Below are 24,255 nucleotides of genomic sequence, written 5' to 3'. Positions count from 1 at the left end.
GAAGGTAGGTTGGGGTTTCAGGGGATGCATGGGGTTCCTTTTATGGCTTTGACTCCAGCTCTGTGGCCTAATGACAAGTCTTTACTGTCTAGACCTTGGCTTCCTCATCTGTAAAGTTAGAGGCTGGACTAGATGATTTTTATCACTCTTTTCATTCTTAATTTTATCTATTTCTTTGGTTTGATCATTTAAAATAACTAAGTCTCATGCTTTACTTCTCTTGAGTTTGGAACCTCATAAAATGCTGTTTGCGGAGGAGGTCAGCTGCCTCCCTGTGTCTTGGTAAAGATATTTGGGAGAGTGGATCCCCATTATGTTTTCTTCCAGAGGGTTGGGGGTTGAGGGGCGGGTGGGGGGAAAGTGGTGGATAAGGAGAGAAACATTGCAGAAATGACAGTGCATTATAGAAGCATGTTAAGTGTTTTATGGTGGTATCAATAATCACAAATACAAGTCCAGTCATTTTCAGATTTCATGTATTCCAGATTTTATGTATTCTCGTCTTTGAATTTTTGAATTAGTTAGTTTTCCCTATTAGAAAACATCAGTTCTGCTAAAGGTATCAGTCTTCTCCTCTTATTACTTCTGACCCCTTGCAAATTTCTTTTGAATAGATTGGGTTAGTCTGTTGGGTTAAATTTCTCTTTTAAAGACAATAATTAAAGCCATGGCTATGCCAGCATTATTTCAAAATATGCTAGTAAAGTGAACATTTTTAAAATTCATTCAATATTTGGTTAAATTGAGACTAAATTTACAAACATAATTGTTTCGTTTTCCTGATTTGGTACTGAGGTCGTTTGGGAAATATGTATGTATTATTTCCATCAATGGGTAGATTTAGCAGTAAATGGATTAGCTTACTGGATCTGTAAGTTACGGTTGAGAAGTTACCAGATTATAAAGTGATCATTTAGATGACTTTTTTTCAGATTTTAACAAATAGCCTGTTACAGCAAACCAACCAAAGTAAAATACTAGAAAAAATATGATTGCTTCACCATCTCTTTCATAAATGGTTGGATGAAGAGGCAGATCTATCCAGGAGTTTAGGATTGAATCGTTTCTTAAAAATCATTTTTAAAAAGACAGTAAGAGTTGATAAGAGAACATCTGGCCTCTTTCCTTTGACCTTATCTATCTAATAGCCTGTCATGAGCTAGAAATATTTGAGCTTCTTTAGAAATGCCAGTAATGTTTAAGTCTCATGCTTTTTTTTTTCTTTGTATTTAGCTTTATGAAAAAAAAGTATTTTGGAAAGTACAGATAATTTCCAAAACTTCCGTTTTATTAAATTGCCATTTACTTAACTATTAAGGAAGATACATTTTTAGTGTTTTGTACTTTTGGTCAGTTATACCTTTAATTAAGAAGGTTTTATTTTTATTTATATTTTTATATCATCTCTGAGACATTTCAGTAACTGTTTTACTAGTTAATTACAACTAGTATCCTGTAATTAACTGTTATGCACTTTTGAATATATTTCTTCTAATGATTAATTTTGATTATATACACTTTTCTAATATCTGTGGCTTCATGATGTCTCTATTTTCATAGTCTGTGTCTTCTGTTATCACTTCATCTTATTAATGGTTAGGAGAATTAGAGAAGAAAATATTTCACTTTTTAATGAAGTGTTTATTACTTTTTTTAAAGAACAACTTTGACCTCAGAGGGAATTAAGAATCAGGATGATATAAGAACTACTGTGGTTATTTATTCTGTACAGTTAATTTTTCTCAAATTCAGTTCTCTGCTTTAGTTTTTTAAATGTAGACACATGACAGCTATTTGAGACCCACCAATCTACTCTTATATAGTCTCTTATTGTCTCAATTAAGAATTATGTCTCCACCATCTCTGAGATGATGAATTAACGTTCACTCGGTATTTTGGAGTACTTCATGAAGTTTGCTTCCTGTTTGCTTAGCATAGGGCAGATTGTATAATTCCTCTATGCCTCACGGTTACCACTGAGAGATCTTGGTCACAGTTGTTCCCTTTGTGAGTGTGTACTACGTATTCTAGATTTGTTGAGTCTTGGTTGTTCCCCTCCAGTTTTAGAAACCACTGGTAAAGACAGGTGTGCCCTGTCTTGGTGATTTTTAAAAATATATCAAATTAGGAATCTTCTGGTACATTCAAGTCTGTCCCTCATACCTTTCTTCATAAAAAAAAAAAATCTGAATTTAGAAAACAGGTGAAGCTAGGGGATTATATGTATTTACAAGTTGATGTTTTGTCCTAATAAAGATTTTAGTAAGGTTTAATTAAGTCTTGCAATACATTTAGATCACTATTTATAGGTGTTTGATTTAATTTGAAGTATTTGTTAGCATAAAACATGGTTTACCCAAAGTTTATCCTAAGTTATCAGTGTCAGTGGGTCAGGTCATAACTAGGTTAGCTTCACCTGAGTTACTGAGTTCTTTTAGAGACTGGGCTTTGGCAGCAAATTGGATATTAAAAGTAGCTGAATATTGCCTCTAAATTATACCAATTTGTAAACTAATATGAATTTTTTTAAGTTAAAAACTGCTTTATGGTTAAAATAGAATTTAATAGAGAAACAGGTTTGCTTCATTCATTTGATCAAAAGTAAAGAAAAATGCTGCTTGGGAGTAGATAGGAAAGGGGGGAATTTATACAGGGATTTTTATTTGCTTCAACTGGTGTTCAGTTCATGTAAACCAAACCTTCCTTCTGCATAGCTGAATTGCATGTGGGTCTTAGGTTTTAAGAAAAATAAATAGTTGCGCTTTTCTATGTTTAGAATCTGTTTTACAGAAGCTTGAACAGACCTTAGAAGAAGGAAAACTTGCTCTTTTCCCAGCCTGGTGCCTTCTAGGACTCTGGAGACAACTGTCTCTTTCGGAAAGAGCTGTGTTTATACAGTGACCAGTGTAATACTTGACTGTAGCAGAGGAATCTCATTCCATTCCTTCTTTAGCAAGGGAGTGCGTTAAGGAGTTTGGCTTGAGGCATAGTTGTTTCAACTGACATTTGAATCGTTGAATAGTGCCTTGTCTTCTCTGTGCTGGAGCACACTTTGCAATACAAGTGTTTCAGGCAGTTGTTACTCGGCTTATGGAAACCTAGAAGTCACTCTTAACTTTTAAAGGTTGTTTGTACATTTCTGAAATTTCTCAAGTTCTGTTGATATACTTTGGATTAATCCTTTATACATGAGGGTTTAAAGAAATATTTTTATGCAACACATATGTACTTCTTGTGGAAAAATTAGAAAATGTGAACACAAAGAAGAAAAAATTCACTTATCCCTATAATCCACCATTTTTAGTGTATATACACATCTTCCCTCTATCTTTTCTCACAAAATAGAATTAATGTTATAATAGTTTTAAAAATTGCATAATTACATGTTGCATCCTAAAATTCAGTCAGGGACTCATAACCTATAAAAGGATTTCTTTGACTTTTGTGCAAGAAATAAAATAATGGAAAATAATATTCAAGTAACTAGTCATTAAAATACTATGTTACCCTTCTCAAAAAGCAGTTCGAGGGAATAAATTACTATTTTATTTAACTGCCTTTCCTGTAATATGTTGTTTTACTTTTCTTGGTTTCTTTAGCACTTCATACCAGGCCTGGCAAATAGTGGGAACCACGTGTTTGTTGAGTGAATGAAAGAAAGTATAAATCAATAATACCAGGTTCCAGATTAATTTCTAGCAAGATCCAGGCCACTATAAACATTAACTCCTTTTTGATGAAGCAGATACTGTAGGGTACAGTTTTTTAAAATCTGTATTTATTATCTTTATTTAAGTATTGGAGACTAAAGTTACCAAGATTTCTTTTCCAAAGGGGGGTTTTCCTTAAAACATCAGTTTTTATCTGACACAAAACTTTTACAACTGATTTTTAAGACTTAGAACTCTGGATCCTACCACTCAATATTTTAAAGTTAGTAACGGGAAGCACATTCACAACTTGGTTATGATATTCTCACAGTGATATTCAGTATTCTATAATGCCTTATAACTGTTATGCTTCATTTAATATAAACTTAGTCTGCATTTTTACCTAACAAGATGATAGGATAAATATACTAGCTTCCTGAATATAGAATAGTGTGGCTTCTTTTTTATATCCTTTTTTCCTTTTTTTTATCCTAAACTTAGTCACATGGGGTTCTTGAACTTTATATAGAGATCTGTTTGGCCCACATTTAGTTGGGCTTATACTTGAATTTATGTCATTCCTCCCACCAGGGCAAGTGCTGGTAAACTTGTTGATGTGTTGATTTTTCCCCCCCCCCATCAATAGTGATAGATTTATGAAGATCGCCTACCCAGGCTTATAAGGAAAGAGCCAGGGCTTGAGTTAGATGTGTCTTTTGAATCACAACTCTGCCACCCCATAAGAACAGGAAAAGCAGAAGAGAACACCCTGGTGGTTATGAGTTTTGCCTGTGGACTAGTCAGCCAGGTTTGGATTCTTGCTTCTCTGCAACTAGTTGGGTAACTTAAGGCAACTTACTTAACTTTTGAGGCTTACACAAGTTAGTAAATGTAAGTGCTTAGATGGCTAACTGGTAAGGGATTCATTAATTAATTCATTGATTAATCTGTTCCTATGATGATGATGAATAAATGACCTTAGACCAGTGACTTTTCAACTCTAAACCTCTACATCCGCATATGGAAATTGAGGAGAGACCATCGAGCTTACAGAATAATTGTGAGGATTCAAAAAAATGGCATATATAAAGCATATGCTGAGTTGCATCCAGTAAACGTAAGGTGGGAAAAGTAATCTACATTGAATTTGAATAGCTTTTAAAATATGAAACAAACTGCTAGAAGCATTGCCATTGGTATGTGAAATGTATCCTTTGGATTTTAATGCCTCCACAGGCTGTCTGGTGTACATAGTTTTATCCAATTAATATGTGTTCAGATGATATTTTTGATACCCAAGGATGATCCTTTTTAAGAGAGCTTATCCATGAAAGCCCTCATTAACAGTATTAATGATTCTGACATGGAAATCTGAACTTGGAATCGTTCTCCACAAAGCGTAAAAACATGGTTTAGCAGAGCTTGACGTGGGAATGGCTCTTTGCAAAGCTAAAGAAATCCCTGGACTTGAAACATGATGCTTAAAATCTGATTATGAACTTAATTAATATGTTTTGGTAAGTTTGCAAGTCAGAAAGCTTCCTCAGCTGATTTTAAAGTCATTGCAGCAATTTTAATTGAAAGAGTTAATAGATATACATTTTAATTAAAGTGATTTAAATAGACAGTCTAAATAATGAAAAAACAGATTGACAGTTACTACATAAGAAGCTTTCCCTTTAATTATTAACTTATGACCTAACTCTATACAATATAATTATAGAATTTCCTAGACCTAAAACTTTGTAAGTAGTTTCTTTATTCTTTTTTTTAAGCTCTCATTGTAATTTATTTCATAAAGGTGAACTTTGGTCTGGCACTATAAGTAGTTTCATATATAAATAATTTTGAATATTAAATTGTTGAAGCTGTCAGGCTATCCATTGTTATCCATTGACTCAGAAAGTGTTATCTAAGTGAAAGTGTTATCTAAGATATAAAGGGAAAATGAGGCAAGAAGGTTATACTAGCAAAACTTTTAAAAGACTGTTGGTACTTAAATTTCATTTGGCTTTTTACTTATGCATTTTAAATATGACTTAAAATTCATGGTTATAGAAATTTACAGTTAAAAAATATTTTAGGGCTTCCCTGGTGGCGCAGTGGTTGAGAGTCCGCCTGCCGATGCAGGGGACACGGGTTCGTGCCCCGGTCCGGGAAGATCCCACATGCCGCGGAGCGGCTGGGCCCATGAGCCATGGCCGCTGAGCCTGCGCGTCCGGAGCCTGTGCTCCGCAACAGGAGAGGCCACAACAGTGAGAGGCCTGCGTACCGCAAAAAAAAAAAAAAAAAAAAAATTTTAGTTCACTAGGTTGGTTGATTTTCTTTATTGTCCCTCCATCACTTTGTTTATTCTAGACCTTTCTTTTTCCCCGCTGGGCATGTAATTGTGTGTTTGTGTGGTTTTTAATTTTGAAACAGAACCAAACAAAACCAAGGCTGTACTCTGTACAGTTTTATAAAGATTTATATTTTTGATCAATTTGTATATTGTTGACATTGTTCCTTGTAATTAATAAACATATCATTTTTTTTTTAATCCCCTGCATCGGCAGGCGGACTCTCAACCACTGCGCCACCAGGGAAGCCCTAAACATATCATTTTTTAAAGCTGTGTCATATGTACCATTATAAATTAACCAAGTCCCCCTTTTATCCTGACGCTGTGGAATGTGCTTAATGTTTTAATGGCACAGAACAGCAAGGTTTTTGCATCATCACATTCTTTACCCAGATCCCCAAATGTTGGGAAAACAACAAAACCAATTTTTCCCATCTGGTCACTCCATTTTTACATTCTTTTGAAGCCAGGACTTTCTCTGGAAACTGCAGGCTGTGTTCAGTTGCTCTCATGCTTCTCTCCAATCAGAGGACACAGCCAGAGACTCAGAAGTGTTACAGCATGACTGTCTGGAGCCAGTCTCTTTGGGATTGAATCCAAGTTCCACCAGTAATGAACTAACTGTGTGACTTTGGGCAGGTTGTTGCCATCGTTTCCTCATCTGAAATAGGGATGATCATATTACCCATTTCTTAGGATTTCTGTAAAGATTAAAAGATTTGAGACATATTTAAAATAGCAGCTGGTGTATCATGAGCTCTATATATGTATCTCTTGTTTTATATTATCACCATCATCATTACCATTTCACTTGAGTTTGCCGTGTTCCCAACCACAAATGGCTTCTCACAAAATAACACTCATGGCAAGTTATTGCTTTTGAAAGATTGGATGTTGGTGACATCAGTACCATGTCTTTAACCTGGAGGGATAGTTTTACAATATGACTTACTCTGTGTTTAGCTGTGAGAGGGCAGAGAGGTACGTGTTGAACTGTGCAATATGCTAGTTTTTCTTATGATTGACTAAGAAGCTTTTCATACAGTTGCTGCCTTAAGCTTGGTTCCAGAAAAGTAAAAAGTGTATGTGACATGGTATATCAGAAAGGAGGGTAGGGTTTGCAAATTTATGGTGCCAGATTGTTGCTGATTATAAGTATTTTTGAGTTGGAGTAGCTGAAGAATCTGAAAGAGCAAGGTTTTGTTGAAAGCTTTGGTACCAGGACTTGATAGAGGGCCAAGACCTGTTAAACAAAGAAAACAGGAAAATTCCAGGAAGAAAGGTGTTCTGTGACCATGGAAATTTGAGTCAGTTAAATTATTTTTGGCAGTATAGTGACTACACTGGCAGTATAGTGGCTACATAAAACTTTTATTTCTGCCTTAAAGATTACTCTGTTGAAAGCATCTTGCCCCGCCAGTGGCAGTTGGAGGGACTGCTGGCTGTTCCTGTCCAAGGCCAGTGTTCAAGTTAACAGGCCATTAGCGAGCAGGGATACATAGTAGAAATTAGTTATTCTTGGAAACCTTTATTTACTTTTGGACGGTCTACTTGAGCAACTAATACTGTATCCTACAACCTTTGAATAATCAGCGTGTACAGGAAGACACCATCAGTACCTGTTTAATTATACGGACAGTAATGAATCCTTGTAGAAAGAAATTTTGCTGTGAGCTGTATTTTCAGCCACATTGGTCAAGCTCTTTTAACAATTACATTGCATTATTTTTTTCAGTCCAGTTTTTCCACAGTATGCACATTTAAAATCAGTTTCCATAGTGACATCTGGTGGTAGTTTTGAAATCCTAGAGAGTATGTTTGGAATGATAAATATTTTTATTTAATAGCTCCAGATTTCTAGCTTCTTTCAAATTTTTCAGCTCTATTAACAACTTTTCCTGAAAATGTCTTCATTGTATTCCTGAGATTGGAAAGCTAGGCATTTTTCGCTTCCGTCATGTTTCATTAAAGCCAAGAAATGATCTCTTATAACATTGCTGGGTGGTGCATATATAACAGACTTGTCTAAACTTGTCTTCTGTGTTCAAAATATACAGCGTAGAATCACACAGCAGCATTCTTACCTTGTCTGCTGCTTGTGCGCTAAAACCTCTTGACAAGAAAGGTGTTATTTCTGCTTTAGCCATCTCACTGGCTTTTTCTTGTACAGCATTGATTGAGACTCTTTTCATCTGGCTGGAGGGAGCCGTGGTAGCCCTGGGCTATCACTTGTTTCTCCCTCACAGCCTGGGCTTACGGATCATCTAGTTGCTTGCATGCTATTGTTGCTCTCCCAGAAAGTGGAAGAGGAAATAAAAAATGGGAGCAGAGATGGCAGAGAAAGAAAGGGAGCTGAGAGAGGGGGAGCTATTTGAAGACAGGAGGAGAACCACAGGAAGTTAGCGTATGGATGTGTATATGTGCCGAATAAGATGCAGTATTATTGTGGGTATGTATTAAAGAGAAATAGCTTTAAAACTGGAGTTTAAGTATTTATAGTTTTGTTTGGTTCCTTAGAGAATTGTTTCAGGAAAAGTGAATTTATAACAAGTGTGCAAAAAAGTCGGAGTTACTGAAAGTTGGTTGGTAGAAGATCATGGATTGAGAGAAATGGGAGTGGGATGCAGTTTTGCGAGTGAACACAGTAGGTCGATTCACTTCCAGTGATGCCTAGGGGTCCTTAGTTGTTGTTTTCCTGTGTTAAAGGTACTAGTTAGAAGTCTTCATAATGGAATTTTGAAAATTTGTTTCTTTTTAATGAATTAAGGTAACGGAATGTACAGAAGAAATCCATCTGTACATGCTGGTTGTGGCTCTAGGAAGGACTGGGAAAAGAAGAGTGACAGGTGTAGGAATAAGGACTGAAAGAATAGACACTGCTCTGGCCAGGCTTCTAGGTAGTTGGTATGTTGGCCATCTCAGAAACTGGGACCCCCCGTAAGGAACGATCGGGATTCTGATGAGCCCTTGGTTAAGGAGGTGCCTTGCTCTAGATTCTCAACGTTCTGCCTGTTTAGCTTCTTAGAGTTGAGCAAATCATTTCAGCTCTTCTTAAAAACAAGTGAGTTGTACTTGAGGATTTCTAAAGGGTTGTCAGTCTCCAATTCTTGGTTTTGAAATGGCTAAGGCTTAGATCTACTAGTCTGTCTTCCCAGATTATCTAGACTGTTTCTAGCTGTTCCTGGACCTGTGGTCAGTTCTTCCTAGATTCAAAATGGGAGCTCAGTTCTGCCTGTTGCAAAAGTTTCTGCCTGGGGGTCTCGCAGGGATGTATCTTGTGACTGAGCAGACAGATTAAAAAGCAGAACACAAAATCCCTTTGCATAAGTATGGTCTTTTCCCACCTACTTTATGCTTTTAGAATAGTGCTTAGAATTAGAATCCGCAATTAAAATAGTGCTTAGGCACTAGCCCCTGAACCACTATGAAGTAGAGCCCTGGAATCGTTTCTTCTTTATTGTCCTTTAAATGTGGGGAAGACCCTTATCTCAGTAGTGGAAAACTGCTTGTAGCCTCTCATCATGGCAGCCCCCCACCCCGCTCCTTGGTCTCCAGCATCCTTGCTGCTGTGGAGTGTGTGACGATGATTCTGTGGCTAATGATGACAGTGTAGCCTGATGGTGAAGAGCCTAAGTTCTGGAGTCAGACTGTCTGATTCAAATCTCGATTCCACCACTTTATTGTTGACTGACCATGGCTGTGCTTCCTCATCACTGTAAGGCTTGGGCCGTTCGCTGACTTTATCTAAGCTTCTGTCTCCTCATTTGTGAAGCCACGATGAAAATCATGTGATTCCAGTGTTCTTTAAACGATTTAATGCATGTAAAGCACCTAGTGAAGTCCTTGACATACAGTAAGTCCTTGTATTATTAAATTATTATATATAAATACAGTAAATTTATTTGTATTATTATTTGAGCATTTTGGTTAGAAGTTGTTATTCAGTATGTCCTCCTTTCCCTTTGGCAGTTAAAAATTCACTTTATTTCTTAGTTATCTATAAGCTGTAGTAATTTTGTTCTTTTTATAAGAACGTAATAATTAAAGTACATCAAAACATGAACATCTTAGCAATCACTATATGAAATATATATAAAAATATACAGTTTAAGAATTCATGAAATATGAACATCACTTATGTATATTTAATTACTAATTAATACAATTCTAGTTTCTTCCATACTTGAGTAGAGCTACTTTGGAGTCTCACTTTGAACTGTTGGTAGTATCTGGAGATTACCTGGGACTTGGAAACTTTCCCTCCTGACTGTGGCTCAGAGGTCATGCACAGAAGGGTGTGGCTACCCCCTCAGTTGCTAGGTTGATTGGGGGAGAGGGGCTCTTCCCAGCAGAAACATCCAGCCCATAACTGTACACTAGTCAGGACACAGACCAGACTCCAAGTGGAACTTGATGTAAAATAAATAACTGTTTTTGTCTGTGATTTAATTCTTATTATGTATTTGCATTTTCTACCTCTTTCTTTCCTTCCATCCTGACACTAAAAGAAGCTATTGTATGTGAATGTTCACTTAATAAACTCCTTCTGAATACTGACATGCAAAAAAATGGACAAAGTATGAGCTTTGACTTGTCTTTTCAGAGTTTTCATGTTAAATTTTGTTGACTGAACTTTTGTCATACTAACAGTAAGACAGATGGAATTTTGGTGGCCCTGCAGTCAGAGATTCCTAGTGTTTGAGCTCCAGCTCTGCCATTTACTATGACCCTGGGAAAGTTCCTCATGACTCTTAATCTGAGTTTTTCATTCATGAAATGGGGATAATAACACCACATATATGGGCAGGTTGGATATAAGGAATGAATAAAATAATGCATGTAAGACAGTTATAGTTATAGTACCTGACGTATCATAAAGACTGACAAAATTTTTCCTAATTATTGTTATTAAATGCCTGCAAGTGATGTTGAGAGGGACACAGTTTTTAAAAGTGGATAGCAGCATGAACTGTTGGAGGATTAGAACTCAAAAGAGGTGAATACAAGTACCACGTACCTGTCTTTAAATTTTTTAATAATACTTCACCTGCCAGATGAATTATGTTACATTTTAATGACATGGCAGAAACAAGAGAAGCATATGTACGTTCATTTATTAATATGTAATCCTCTTAGAACTGTTCCCTGGCGTCCTTTGTATCGTTTGATGGGAGTGAGACAAAGAAAAACTGGAAAAGATTATTTTCACTTGGTTACTAAGGGCACACTCTTCTTTCAGGCTAAAACAAATATAATTTGGTGAACAGATTGAGTATGCATAGACTTATGTTCGGACCAGAGAAAAAGGAAAACGTGTTTGAGTTGTCTGCTGCATAGAGAGACCAGCTAGCTCCTTTTTTATTTAAGAGTTCTGAGGCTTTGTTCCATATTTCTAGGAGGAGATCCATTTTGAGGGTTTGCAAAGAAATAGTGAAGCAGTAGTTATAATGCTTCTGAATAGCAATACACATTCATTTTATGATAATCTATTTCACATTATAATATTTAGGTTTGCTGTTTGTAAGTTGTAAACCTTTTGGGGAGTGTTAGATATAATTATCTAACATTCAAAATAAATGAGGTTTTTCTGTGATATTAACCTCAAATAAGCAAATATTTAAATTTACATGATCAAGAAATATAGATGTATATATTTAGTTGAGATAAATACTGTTTCATTTTTGAGCACAGGTTAAATTGATATTTGTTATTTTTCCCATAGTATTTTGCATTAAATGGGAAGCTTCAGTGATTTTAAAGTTGTAGGATTTCCATAGTTCAACCTGGATCATGTTGAACCCTAAAAATAGCGTTAATTCAGAATGATTATTGCACAAGAAAAAAATCCAGTGATGTATTTTGGGAAAGCCAAAGGACAGGTTTACACCATTGAATAAAAAGGTGGGATTTGCCCAAGAGAAATGGATATTTCCACTGTTAATCATCCTGAGAATACGTTAATCTTGAGATTAAATAAGATTTCGTGTGGTTTCAGTGGCTGGGCCAAAACATTACAGACATTCTAACTTTTTTTGTAATTTTATAATTCCATCTCTTACTAGTTGACCTAATGAGAAAGGTGTCCTAGTTTGGATCCCATTTGAGGACTTTTCTGTATCAACTCCAGTTAATATATCCATTCATTTTTGTTCATTCATTTAATAAATAATTATTGGGCTTTGGGTAATGTGCTGGGTAAACGGGCATTTAGAAGGATGTGGTCTCTGCTGCTGTGGAGCTTATAATGTGGTAGGAAAATTTATATTTTTTGCATCCTGGTTGTCTTGCCATTAGCTTAAGGTGATTAAAAGAAACTGACGGGTTTCAGGACACAAGAGACCATATTTGCCCATTCATTTCTTTGGGTTGTTTTGAGACTTAAATAAGATAATAGTTGTAAAGTGCCCCACATAGTGCCTGGCACCTAATACTAATAATGACAAATATTTTATAACCAATATTACGTGCCAAGTGCTATATTCTAATCATTATATGTGTTCATTTCATCAACCTAGGAACACACTACTCTTATTATTCCATTTTATAGGAAAGGAAACTGAGGCACAGAGAGATTAGACAATTGGCTTAAGATCGCACCGCTGTGACACAGAAGCCTTCCATAAGGCTTAAGGCATAAGAGTTGTCATTTAGGCTGATGCTTTCTCAGAGTGACTGTTGGCGGTGATGGTTGACAGGCTACTTCATGCTTCTCTTCTTCCTCCTCTAGGTGTTATAGAGACTTCAGGTCGACTGGACCGCGAATCCACCTCCCATTACTGGCTAACGGTCTACGCATCTGATCAGGGCGTCGTGCCCCTTTCCTCCTTTGTAGAGGTCTATATAGAGCTGGAGGATGTGAACGACAATGCGCCGCAGACTTCAGAGCCTGTTTATTATCCGGAAATAATGGAAAACTCTCCCAAGGATGTGTCTGTGGTCCAGATTGAGGCATTTGATCCAGATTCTAGCTCTGATGACAAGCTGACATACAAAATTACAAGTGGAAATCCACAAGGATTTTTTTCAATAAATCCTAAGACAGGTATGTGTTAATATTATGTATGAAATATTCATGCTTATATGCTCTTGATATGGGGAAATTTAAGAATTGTTTCTTTATTTGCCACTTTTATTTAGTTTTTGATAAATCGTTTCCCTTTTGAGTTACTCAAGACAAGGCTTTATTCCCTTATGAAAATTTTATCCCCAGTTTTTTTTTCCTTTGAATTTGCTTTTATAAAACTATTTTTCTCATTAGTAGAGTTTCACTTGCAGGTTAAAAAACAAATATTGTAGTTTCATTAATAGTTCCTAAATTAGTGATACATTTTAAACTTAACCGCAAATTCTACTGCTGCTAAATTTTCCAAACTCTACTTTTTATGAAAAACATCAAGAGTTTATTTCACAATTCACAGTAGTTTTTTTTTTTTTTTTTTAATGTTGTTTTGGAATTTTTCCTTAGAGCAGTGCTATGTCTCTTTAGGCAGTAGAGGATACGGATTAAATAATTTTCAGTTTGGGAGCAGTTACTTTCTTGAACTCATACCTCAAGTTTTCCTTCTAACTGTTTTCTCCTCTCAGTGTCTGAACCCTTTTTCTAAGTAGGTAGCTCCTTGACTCCAAAATCCTCTTCCAAAATCCTTATAAACTTCAAATATTTATTTTTTTACATTTGATAATGCATCAACTTTTTTCTGAAGTCTTGGTTCTCTTTTTTACTATTTCACACACACACACACACACACACACACACACAGGTTCAACATAGCTATCATTTGTGTAGTGAAAAGTTAGCTATCATTTATACATGAAAACTTTACAAGTGGAGGGTTGCACTCTGATTTCTTGATCAGAGTTAAACCAAGAACCACCGCATGACACTGAGAGGACAATTTATTTGTAGGAACATAAAACTTCTCATGAAGTAGATCACTGGCCTTTGAACCCAGATTTTCGGTGATTCAGTACTTTTTCATAGGATCCAGTTACAGATTCTAAAGTGGTAGATTTATAATTTGCATGCGTCTATCATGTCTTTGCTCATTATGTCTTATTCTGAGGGAGCTGGCCTGTTCAGTTACTGGGTTGTCTTTTTGATATGTCAAAGAAATAATATACAAAAACCAAAGTTAAGGAGGCATTCTCAGCTTCCTTGCCAGTTTTTTTTTTTTTTTGGTGCAATTCTTATTTCATAATTTCCTTTGTTGAACTTAAGAGGAAGCAGTTCTTGAGGTGGAAGGAAACTTGAGTTCAATATCTGTACCAAAATGCCTGTAGAAAGATAACCTGATAAGGGAACATGTGTGTATGTAATATTTTGTGTCTTAAAAAGTACATTAAAATGTTAGTTTTTAAACCTCTTGTCACCATATTCCAACCTATCATATAGACTGTCTTTCTTGATTGCTACAAGTCAACAAGATTTATTTTGACTGTATTAGGCTTTACTTTTTCCTTGAGATAATTATGCCATTATAATTATATAAGTTAGAGCTACTGTGGGGAGCCTTGATACCCTGGTCATCTCAGGCCTCTGAAATGATGATGACACTGCTGTTGTGTTATGTCTTGTAGAAATGGGATTAATGTGGCATTGCTACTCTCTTTATGTCTATTCTGACAACTCTTTTTTTTTTTTTTTTTTTGCGGTACGTGGGCCTCTCACTGTTGTGGCCTCTCCCATTGCGGAGCACAGGCTCCGGACGCGCAGGCTCAGCGGCCATAGCTCACGGGCCCAGCTGTTCCGCAGCATGTGGGATCTTCCCGGACCGGGGCACGAACCTGTGTCCCCTGCATCGGCAGGTGGACTCTCAACCACTGCACCACCAGGGAAGCCCTATTCTGACAACTCTTTAAAAGAGATGTCTGCCGAGACTTCTAAGCTCTTCCTTATCTTCAGGGAGTAGAAATCCCTTTCAGGAGTCCATAGCTAGCTCCCAGACCCCTGGGTGGGTAGCATATGCATCCTGCTGATAGGATAGCAGGGGAAAAGCCATGAGACTACAGAGAGGTTTTATTTTTATATGAGTTGAAGGCAGATAGTAGTGGAAAATAACCATAGTTAGCACTCAGGAATATTTGTTATGAAGTATGTAATAAACTGTGTGTTTAATAGAGAAATTTGATCATTCCACAAGTCACCTGAAGTCTCTAAAGACTGAGAAATAACCATATTTTAGCATGGGCATTATAAAAGAATATAGTAAATACAGCCTCAGTATTATTGGGGGCCAGACTGTGAAAGCTGGTGAAAGACAGCCTGGTGGAAGAAAGTTCCTGTGATGCGCTGACCCATCAGACCACCTGCGGACCCTAAATCATGTTACTTGATTATTAATGGCGAGCGAGAAAATCACTGGGCTGGAAATCAGGAGATGTGGACAGTAGTGAGGCTTTACCTCTGGGATCTTGGAGAAAACTGGCTCCCAGGTCCTCACATCTTGTGACTAGCGCTGAGCATTTCTGCAGGCCTGTTAAGGCGAGTGCGTGCATGCGTGCTCAGCGTCACTTCCAGGAAGGATGCCACGGCCTCTCCCACTTGCAGGTGTTAGTTACCTTTGCTCTGTTAACTCTACATGAGATAACCAAGGTCTTAGTAGATTGACAAATCTGTGCCTCTCCTCTGGATAAACAAATTTGACAAGGTAAAATGCGTCTGCTTGCCCCTTAGTGGTAAAGAGAAATTTAGGACCCTGGTGATGATCACAACATCCAGCAGACTGGAGAAAGCCGGAATTCATTGCCATTCAAATTGTTTGTTTACACTCGAGCGTTTATTGAGTTTCTCCTGTGTATCCAGCATGTTAAGAGATGCTTTGAGAGTATGTAGTCTACGTAAGTGAAATAGCAAAGAGAGACAGGTGGGTGTGAGATGTGTGCCCAGGTGCTAGTCAGTGCCTCTGGAGGAACTGTGGAACTGATGATGACTCATGTGGTGGTGTAGTTAGGAGGATGAGGCCCCCTGGAAAAGTTAGTGTGCTGATTCTGAAAGTAGTAAAGTGGATGGGTGGACAAGAGGGTAGGGGATGTTCTTCAAGTTGGGACAGTTTGAAGGAGTGGTGAGGCCAAGAGATCGAGTTAGATGAGTGTGTGAGAGAAGGGCTATGCTTGGTGGAAAAGCATAAATACCAGAAGAAGGGTTAAAGGATAATATTTACGCTATTTTTATAAATAATGACCTAATTTGGAGAGTCTGCATACAGTCCCTTGGCATGTTTTGTATAAACTTAAATCAGATGACCTCACTAAGTCCTTTTGGAGAGGAGGAAACATCCCTCCCGACCTTTCTCTCCTTTTGTCATAGTATGACGCGTAATTTAAAAAACAGAACAGAAAACCTTGCTAGGACTGGGTTTGATAATCTGAATGGGGGATTCTCAACGACAAGTTTGGATGAACATTTTTAAATGTATTTTGTGTTCTGATCAAAGTTTTTGTGCCTGGAACTGCCTTTCTGTCTGCATCTCAGATGGTTCCTCCGGTGTTGTTTCTAAGGGATGGTGGGTGGCAGGGTGTTTCCTTTTACAGAGGGTACAAGCAAAAGAGACTTGATTCATTTTCCTTTCCTGACACACACACTTTTGTTGACACCAGAAATTCTTATAACATCGTTTGTTTGATTATGTTCAGTATCAGGGTAAATTTGCTTCTTTTAACAAAAATTGTGCGGTTGCTCGAGGTGGGAGAGAAACAAGAGCCTAGAGTGTTGGGCTGTCCGAGCCCTGACTGCCCAGCTCCTGCAGACACATACGTCGCAGCTTCCTTTGCAGAGTGTCAAGGACAGAGAAGAAGGAGGGCCCCAAACAATGGGGACCAGTGTGCACTCACAGGCTTCATTCTCCACGAGTAACCTCAGCAAAGTGGAGCAACCTCAGCAAAGTGTCTTTTTAGTCATTGTTATCAATTTGAACTTTTGAGGCCTGATATGTAACTTAAAACTGGCATATAATTTTCAAGTGTTCACTTGGGGCTTGTATGTGCTTTAGAAAAGACCACACTTTTATTCCCTTACCTCTGTGTTGGTATTTTCCAGGTTTTGGACACGAAGCAAGTATTGCTCTTTATTTTAAAAGTTTTATTGAAGTGTAATTGACATATAATAAATTGCACATAGTTAAAGGCTGCAATTTAATGAGTTTTCACATAGCTATCCAACACTGAAACCATCACCACAGTCAAGCAGTGAACCTACCTGTTGCTCCCCAAAGTTTTGCCATGCCTCTCTGTATCCCCTCCCCGATACTGCTCTCTGCTCCCACCCCCAGGCAACCACTCATCTGCTTTCGGTCACTGTGTATTAGTTTGTGCTCCCTAAAATTTTCTACAATTAGACTCACAGAGTGTATACTATTTTTTTTTTTTTGGTAAAGATTCTTACACTCAGCATATTTACTCTGAGATTCATGTACGAAGTGAGTACCAGAGCCCATTGAAATAATTCATACCAGCCAATTCTAAACCTGCTCGTGCTGAGTCACCTTGTCCTTTCTGTGGAAACCACAGGAAAGGCTCTGGTGCATGCTTTCTCCTTGCTCCTTCAGCCTCCTGACCGACCCCAGTGCAGGCTCGTGTGGCCCTTTGCGGTGCGCGTGGCATGCCCTCTTATCTCGGGTGTTGTGAATAAGAAACTGTCTTTTCAGTGACAGTGGTCTCCTGATCTGGTGGCCTCACCATTCTTTAATAATAAAACCTACATTTTAAAACACTTTGGGGAAACTACTATTTGTCATTTCTTTTACTCATATCCAAACAAGAATACATTATTTTTTCTTTTTACATGGGTAGTAGCATACTGTATACAGTGATAAACATCTTGGGTTTTTCCCTTAACAGTATTATTAGTATTAGAGGCTGTGCCTTAGAAAAATTACCACATTATTATAAGAATATAGGTACATATCCATGTACCTGTCACCACCCATTTCACCGATCCACTGATTTTATATTGTCTAGTAAATTTTTTTTTTTATCTTCTCATTCATTGAGGTAGATCTTCCTGTGTGGGAACAAATACTCTGAGAAATTTTTATGGGTAAAAATAAATTCATCAGAAATGTGTATTAAGTAGAGGCATGCTTTTTGAATATATGAGTATGTTTGTGGATGTGATTTCCGTGTGTCTGCGTGAGCATCTTCAAAGGGTTTAGCTTCTTTCGACAACTGTTGAATCTGTTTCCATCTACTTGAAATTTTAAATGGTTTAAAACCTTTATTGAGGCTGTTTCAGCTTACTGTTTTCTTAGCTTTTCCTTTATCAATTCTGTAGAGTTAAAATTTCATATATTTTGGAGGCTGATCTTTACTCTAAATCTCTTCTCATTATCGGATCTGGAGCATGTTGCACTGTTGGAATCTTGTAAGCCACACTGGTTCTCTCTCTTTGGGCTGATTTCCAAAGGCTGTCTCATGCCTGTCACCTTTGAGAGTTGAGTTTGAAGGAGACAGCCAAAGAGGGAACCAGCAAACCTTGGCTTTCCCTCTTTTGCTACTCTTCTGTGCTATTTCTGGTCTTTCTTTTACCACTCTTCCAGTCTTGACCTCACTTTTAGATCAGGTTGGAATAAAACTTTCTCTCAGAGCCAGAAGGGCAGTGACACATGTAGCTTATTATGCACATTGCACTTTATGTATTAAAGCAACCTCACATACTTAATCTTTACAAGAAACCCTGTGAGACGAGTAGAGATTACAAATGCCAAGAGTCTGCTGTCTTCCCCATTTTTCAAGTAATTATATGACTTCAGAGAGAGGTGAAGGCCACCCGAGGTCAGAGCCAGAAGGACGCGGGTTTCATAACTGCTACTTCTGGGTGCAGGATCCCACATTCACTTGATTTGCTTTTGGGTTTGTGATGTAAATGTGGTTTGGGATCCGGTTTTTCTTACCTTCTCTGTTTTTTGTGTTAAGGAATTTCTGAATTATATGATGGTTGCTTTTTAGGCTAATCTTATTTCTAGTGATATTTTCAGACCAAAAAGCATGAAGCTTGTAAGTAACACTAAGTGTTTAAACTTAGTCTTATTAACCGTGTACTGCAAGGATCGTTAAACGTTTTCTGTGAAGGGCCAGGTATGAAATATTTTAGCCTTTGCAGGCCATACAGCCTCTGTCACAGCCACTCAGCTCTGTCACTGTAGAGCGAAAGCAGCCCTAGACAACATGGAAATGAATGAGTATGGCTGTGTGCCAATAAAACTTTATTTATGGATGTTGTAATTTGAATTTCATACACTTTTCATGTGTCACAATATATTCTTTTGTTTTTTTTCTGGTCATTTAAGAATATAAAAGCTGTTCTTAGCTTGTAAGCCATACAAAATCAGGTTGGCAGTAGTTTTCTCACCCCTGATATAGTGATGTATTTACTAGTTGGGCTGGCTGAATTGTTGATTTATTTCTGAGGTGGTAGACTATTTAATATTCCTGAAGTAAAAATTAAATTTATTTCCCATTGCTCTAAGCAGTGAATACTTAAAAAAGATGAGAGCTGTGTTTTGCTTCTCCAGGTTATTAAAATTATTCTTTAAAGAATAGTAGTAGAACATTAGTTACCAAGGTTGAAATATGAGAAAAGATTTATTTTCATTCATTTGTTTACATGTAGGATTATTTTATGTTCAGCATAAGAAATGTTTTTTAATTGCAGATAGAGTGATATATATGTATATATATATAAAATATATACATACATACATACATATACATATATATGTAGTAATCCCTAAAGCATGGGAAAGTCATAAAATGCTGTAATAGCTAATAGGTATACTGGGTAACCATCCATCTTCTAGTCCACTATCACATTACAACTACTTTTTTCTCAATCAAAGTAAATGGCATTTTATTGTGGCTGGAACGGAGGCTGAACAAAGTGCAATAGGAAATAGCTATAGCTGCAAACAACTTCCAAGGGTTTCCGGTAACATTTGATAGCTGCACAGGAAGGAAATGAAGGGCCAGTCGCTTTACAATGGCAGGAATTCATTTTAAAAAAAAAAAGTTTACTCATTTGTAGTCTTTTCCCAAATATATGCAAATATTAAGGAAGACTCTATAGATCTTTCTACCTGTTCCTCCTGCTTATTTTTTATTTTACCGTGAAGTATGTTATCCTTAAAGTCTAAAAGAAGTCAAGTTTTATGCACTGCTTTTTCTGCACACGTTAAAATAGATGATATGCTTTTTCTCCGAAAATCTGTTAACCTTGAATCCTTAGGTTAAATTCTTTCAAGGGGTATTCTGTTTTTTTTAATGTTGCTGAATATCATTTGCTAGAATTATTTTAAGTACCAGTATTTTAAGATTTTGCATTTAAGTGCCGAAGTGAGATTAGCCTTTTTTGTCAACATGATGTTAACTTTATAAAATGGGTTGGGTTTCTTCCCCTCCCTATCTCTGCTATATCTGACATTTATAGGAATGTTGAAGGCAATTCCTGGTAAATTGCATTTGGCTTTTGCTCTTATGTTTATCTTATGTTTCAGTGCCATCCATTTTCAATGAGAAACAGCTAGTTAAGACAGAATTAAAACCAGAAGAGAAGTCTGGAGATTTCAGGGTGCAGATTCTTTCTCAGCCACTGCTTGTGTGACTTTAGACTGGTCATTTGATTCATTCTTTTAGGGTTTTCCGTGGGACTCTGAAAGTTTGAACTAAATGAGTTCTGAGCGCCCTTCCAGCCTTGACAGTGTATGAATAGAATTCCATTTTTGGCTCCAAGCCTAATCCTGCCGGCACCAGGACTGCAGTGACAAACAATAGCTGTTCAAATGGCGGCAGCTGCCCAGAGAACTCCAGACAGGCTGTAGTTAAATGCAGTCTTGGAACACCACCTAAATAAAGACAGCGCAGTACTGCAGAGGATCGCTGAGCTCATGGTCTAAAGCTCCAAGGGGATGGCCGTTGAGTGATAACTATAGGAGAAATTGGAAGTTTGCTCTTGGCCTACAAGGCAATCTGTATTTTTAGATGCGAGCCGGTGGGTAGCAAGGCCCACCTCCCTGCCTGTCTTTCCAGGTCTGCTCTGCCTTTTCACTGCGGCGCTCGTCTTGCCTGTTCTGTGGACATTCAGTCCTGGCTCAATCCTGGCTCAGGTCCTGGAGGGTCAGGACAGAACCAAGCATGATACAGAGTATGTGATTACTGCTTAATATGTATTCTCCAGTTGACTGATTTTAAAAATCAGCGAAATTCATATGATTTCCGTCTCACCTGTTGCAAGAGGAGTCTTAGAAGTTTGAACAGGAAAACAATGTCCTTGGTTTAGTTTCTGTCCCTCCTCCTCCTGTGGTATCCTCTATCTAGCCACTGTCCAGACCTCAGGACTTCAGCTGTGCTCTTTGTAAATTACAGTAAACAGGCTTGTTCTGAGAACATTTTCACTTTATTAAAGCTGGTTAGGTACAGATCTGTAGAATAGAATGTCCCATGAAAAAGTATTTGTCATGTGCTACATGGAATTCAACAGTTAATGTCTCCTGCTTTCCTGTCTCACTGTCTTTTGCTTGCTTTAATACTTTATTTTAAAAATTAGAATAATTAACAGTTACTACTAATAATTACTAATATATTGCCTCCTTTATTTTCCATACATTTGATGAGTCTCTGTAGTTCTGTGATAGCTTCACCAACTCAAAGCAGGCTGTATTTCAATAGTGCATCATGGAAATTTTTTAAAAAATTACTCAGGAGTCTGAAGTTTAGAATACATATCCCATAAATTTCTAAAACTTTTTTTTTTTTATGGTACGCGGGCCTCTCTCTGTTGTGGCCTCTCCCGTTGTGGAGCACAGGCTCCAGACACGCAGGCTCAGCGGCCATGGCTCACGGGCCCAGCCGCTCCGCGGCATGTGGGATCTTCCCGGACACGGGGCACGAACCCGTGTCCCCTGCATCGGTAGGCAGACTCTCAACCACTGCGCCATCAGGGAAGCCCTCTAAAACATTTTTAACTTCTGACCTCTTACAGCTTCTATATTTTATATAGTTTATGTTAATTTTTGATAGTAGGCATTTTGCTTTTTTTTGGTTTATTTTTTGTTTTAAGCTTGTATGTAAGAGGAATGAGAGGTTATCATGGCTAAAATAGAAAGGATTGTTTTGGCCAGTGTAGGGTGAACACAGGTAAATTATTCTGACTAAAGAGAATATTTTATTGAGTAAATTATTTCTTGAAAACTATTTTTTAAATTATTGTTATTGTACCCTGAGGCCCATGTTGCTTGTTGAATAAACTCTTAAAAGAACAGAGAGAAATTGTTTAGGTTTGTTCAGAATAGAAGGGTCTTTTCTATCTTGGTCATTAGTTGAAACAACTTGTGACTAATTGTGACTTTGTATTTTATAGGTATTAAACTAGTATTTATACTTATTGTTCATCAGATTACTAAAAAATATTTTTTCTTACTTCATTCTGTTATGGAAACAACTTGTGACTAATTGTGACTTTGTATTTTATAGGCATTAAACTAGTATTTATACTTATTCATCAGATTACTAAAAATATTTTTTCTTCATTCTATTATGGAAGAGGAAAGAGTATGAGAGATAATATATTTAAAAATACAACTGAGGTACAATTTGGGGCATATTCTATGTATTATATAAAAATAAGATTTAGTTCATTTGTGGTTCTCAGCCAGAGATGTTCAAGAGGTCCTCCCAGAGGTGAGACAGCCTGTTTCTCCTTCCTTTTGAGGAAAAGCATATAATGAACTTGGATAATCTGGAGCATTTGGCACTTTCCTACCCCAAATTATCTTTGGGCAGACATTTTTTTAATCCTCTGCCTTTTAATTTGTCTTGTATATAGAATGATACCCTATATAAAGTCATAAGACATTTCAAATGAAGACAGTAATAAAACATAGAAAATAAGATGAGTGGTTATCTTTAGATTATGCAATTATTTGCCATTCTTACCTAATTCTTCTTTTTTTGGTATTTTTTCAGTACTTTTGTTTGCTATTCAAATAAAAAGGTGTATTAATTTTCTAAGGCTATTGTAACAAATTTCCACACATTGGGTGGCTTAAAAAAAAAAGAAAAGAAATTTATTCTCTCACTGTTCTAGAGGCCGTACGATCAAAATCAAAGTGTCGGCAGGGCCACAATCCCTTTAGAGTCTCTAATGAAGAATCCTTCTGGTGCCTCCTGGCATTTCTTGGCTTGTGGCAGCATTGCTCCAGTCTCTGCCTCCACCTTCCCTACTTCTGGGTATTTCAAACCTCTCTCTGTGTTTTTCTCTTAAAAGGATACTTATTGATTTTAGGGCCCATCATAAATTTAGGGTGATTTCATCTTGAGATCTTGAGAGGCTGTTTTTCCAAATAAGGTCCTAGTCACAGGTTTCAGGTTGGACGTATCTTTTGGAGAGAGGCCACCATTCAACATACTACAAAAGGCATTTCCAAAAAGAAGGGAAATATGCTGTTAAATGGAAACTGCCATTTAGATCATTTTGTTTTACGTTGGAAAGGCTACAGTTCACTTCCGTTCTAGGAGGATTTAATGATTTGGGTCAGTAGTTGCAGATTTGTCAGGAAAATTCTGGGAGATGTTTTAGGCTTAAGTAACTTCAGAGCAGTTGGAATCTTCACGTGGACTCTCATGGCCATTTCTTTGAAGTAGCATTTCTGCAACGTTAATTATGGTGCTTAAGTACTGTTTCTCTCTCCTAAATCCCTAGTCTTGTTAACGTTTTTCTGTATCTCAAGTGGTGTTTTTGAGAAATGGATAATATACTTTGTTCCAGAATATGGCCAGTAGTGATAATTACAGTGACTAAAAGCAATTCTGTGTTTAGGAAATTATTAAAATATTTAGTAATTTAAATTAAATTAAAATTTAATTAATTGGGCATGGATTTTTTTTTTTCTATTTTTGTGAGCTCTTGGCCCAAGGTGGTTGGCGTGGGATGGATTGCCACATCACCTGGAAACCTCTGAAATTGTGTGAGCTGGGTCCTCACGGATGGAGGTCCTGATGCAGTGGCTCTGATGTGGGGGTGGGAAAGTGGGTTTAGCTATCATTCCTCGTGATTCTGGTGCTCACTTCTGGTTGTAAATGGCTGCAGCCACAGAGACTTCTGAACACTTTCTTTGGTAAGAATTCAACTCTAGTTCCAATTGTGCGGCTGACTCTGACCTTCAGGAATTAATTTAACATTCGTGGACCATATTTCCTTGTTTTTAAAAAAATATTTATGTATGTATGGCTGCGCTGGGTCTTCGTTGCTGCACGCGGGCTTTCTCTAGTTGTGGC

At 37.3% G+C, this 24,255-nt stretch overlaps 1 protein-coding gene across 1 annotated transcript in view; it reads left to right on the top strand.

Annotated features, from left to right (window-relative positions):
• FAT1 (FAT atypical cadherin 1) overlaps positions 1-24,255 on the top strand; it is a 119,760-nt gene that overhangs the window by 41,658 nt on the left and 53,847 nt on the right. Inside the window, exon 3 of the mRNA XM_082680545.1 lies at positions 12,719-13,033. Within this exon, the coding sequence (XP_082536671.1) occupies positions 12,719-13,033 (315 nt within the window). The remainder of the gene's footprint in view (positions 1-12,718; positions 13,034-24,255) is intronic.

Source organism: Grampus griseus (assembly GCF_964374135.1).
Source record: "Grampus griseus genome assembly, chromosome: 21".
NCBI lineage: Eukaryota > Metazoa > Chordata > Mammalia > Artiodactyla > Delphinidae > Grampus > Grampus griseus.
Note: the sequence above shows the minus strand (reverse complement) of the source record. Positions and strands in the feature narration are given on the sequence as shown.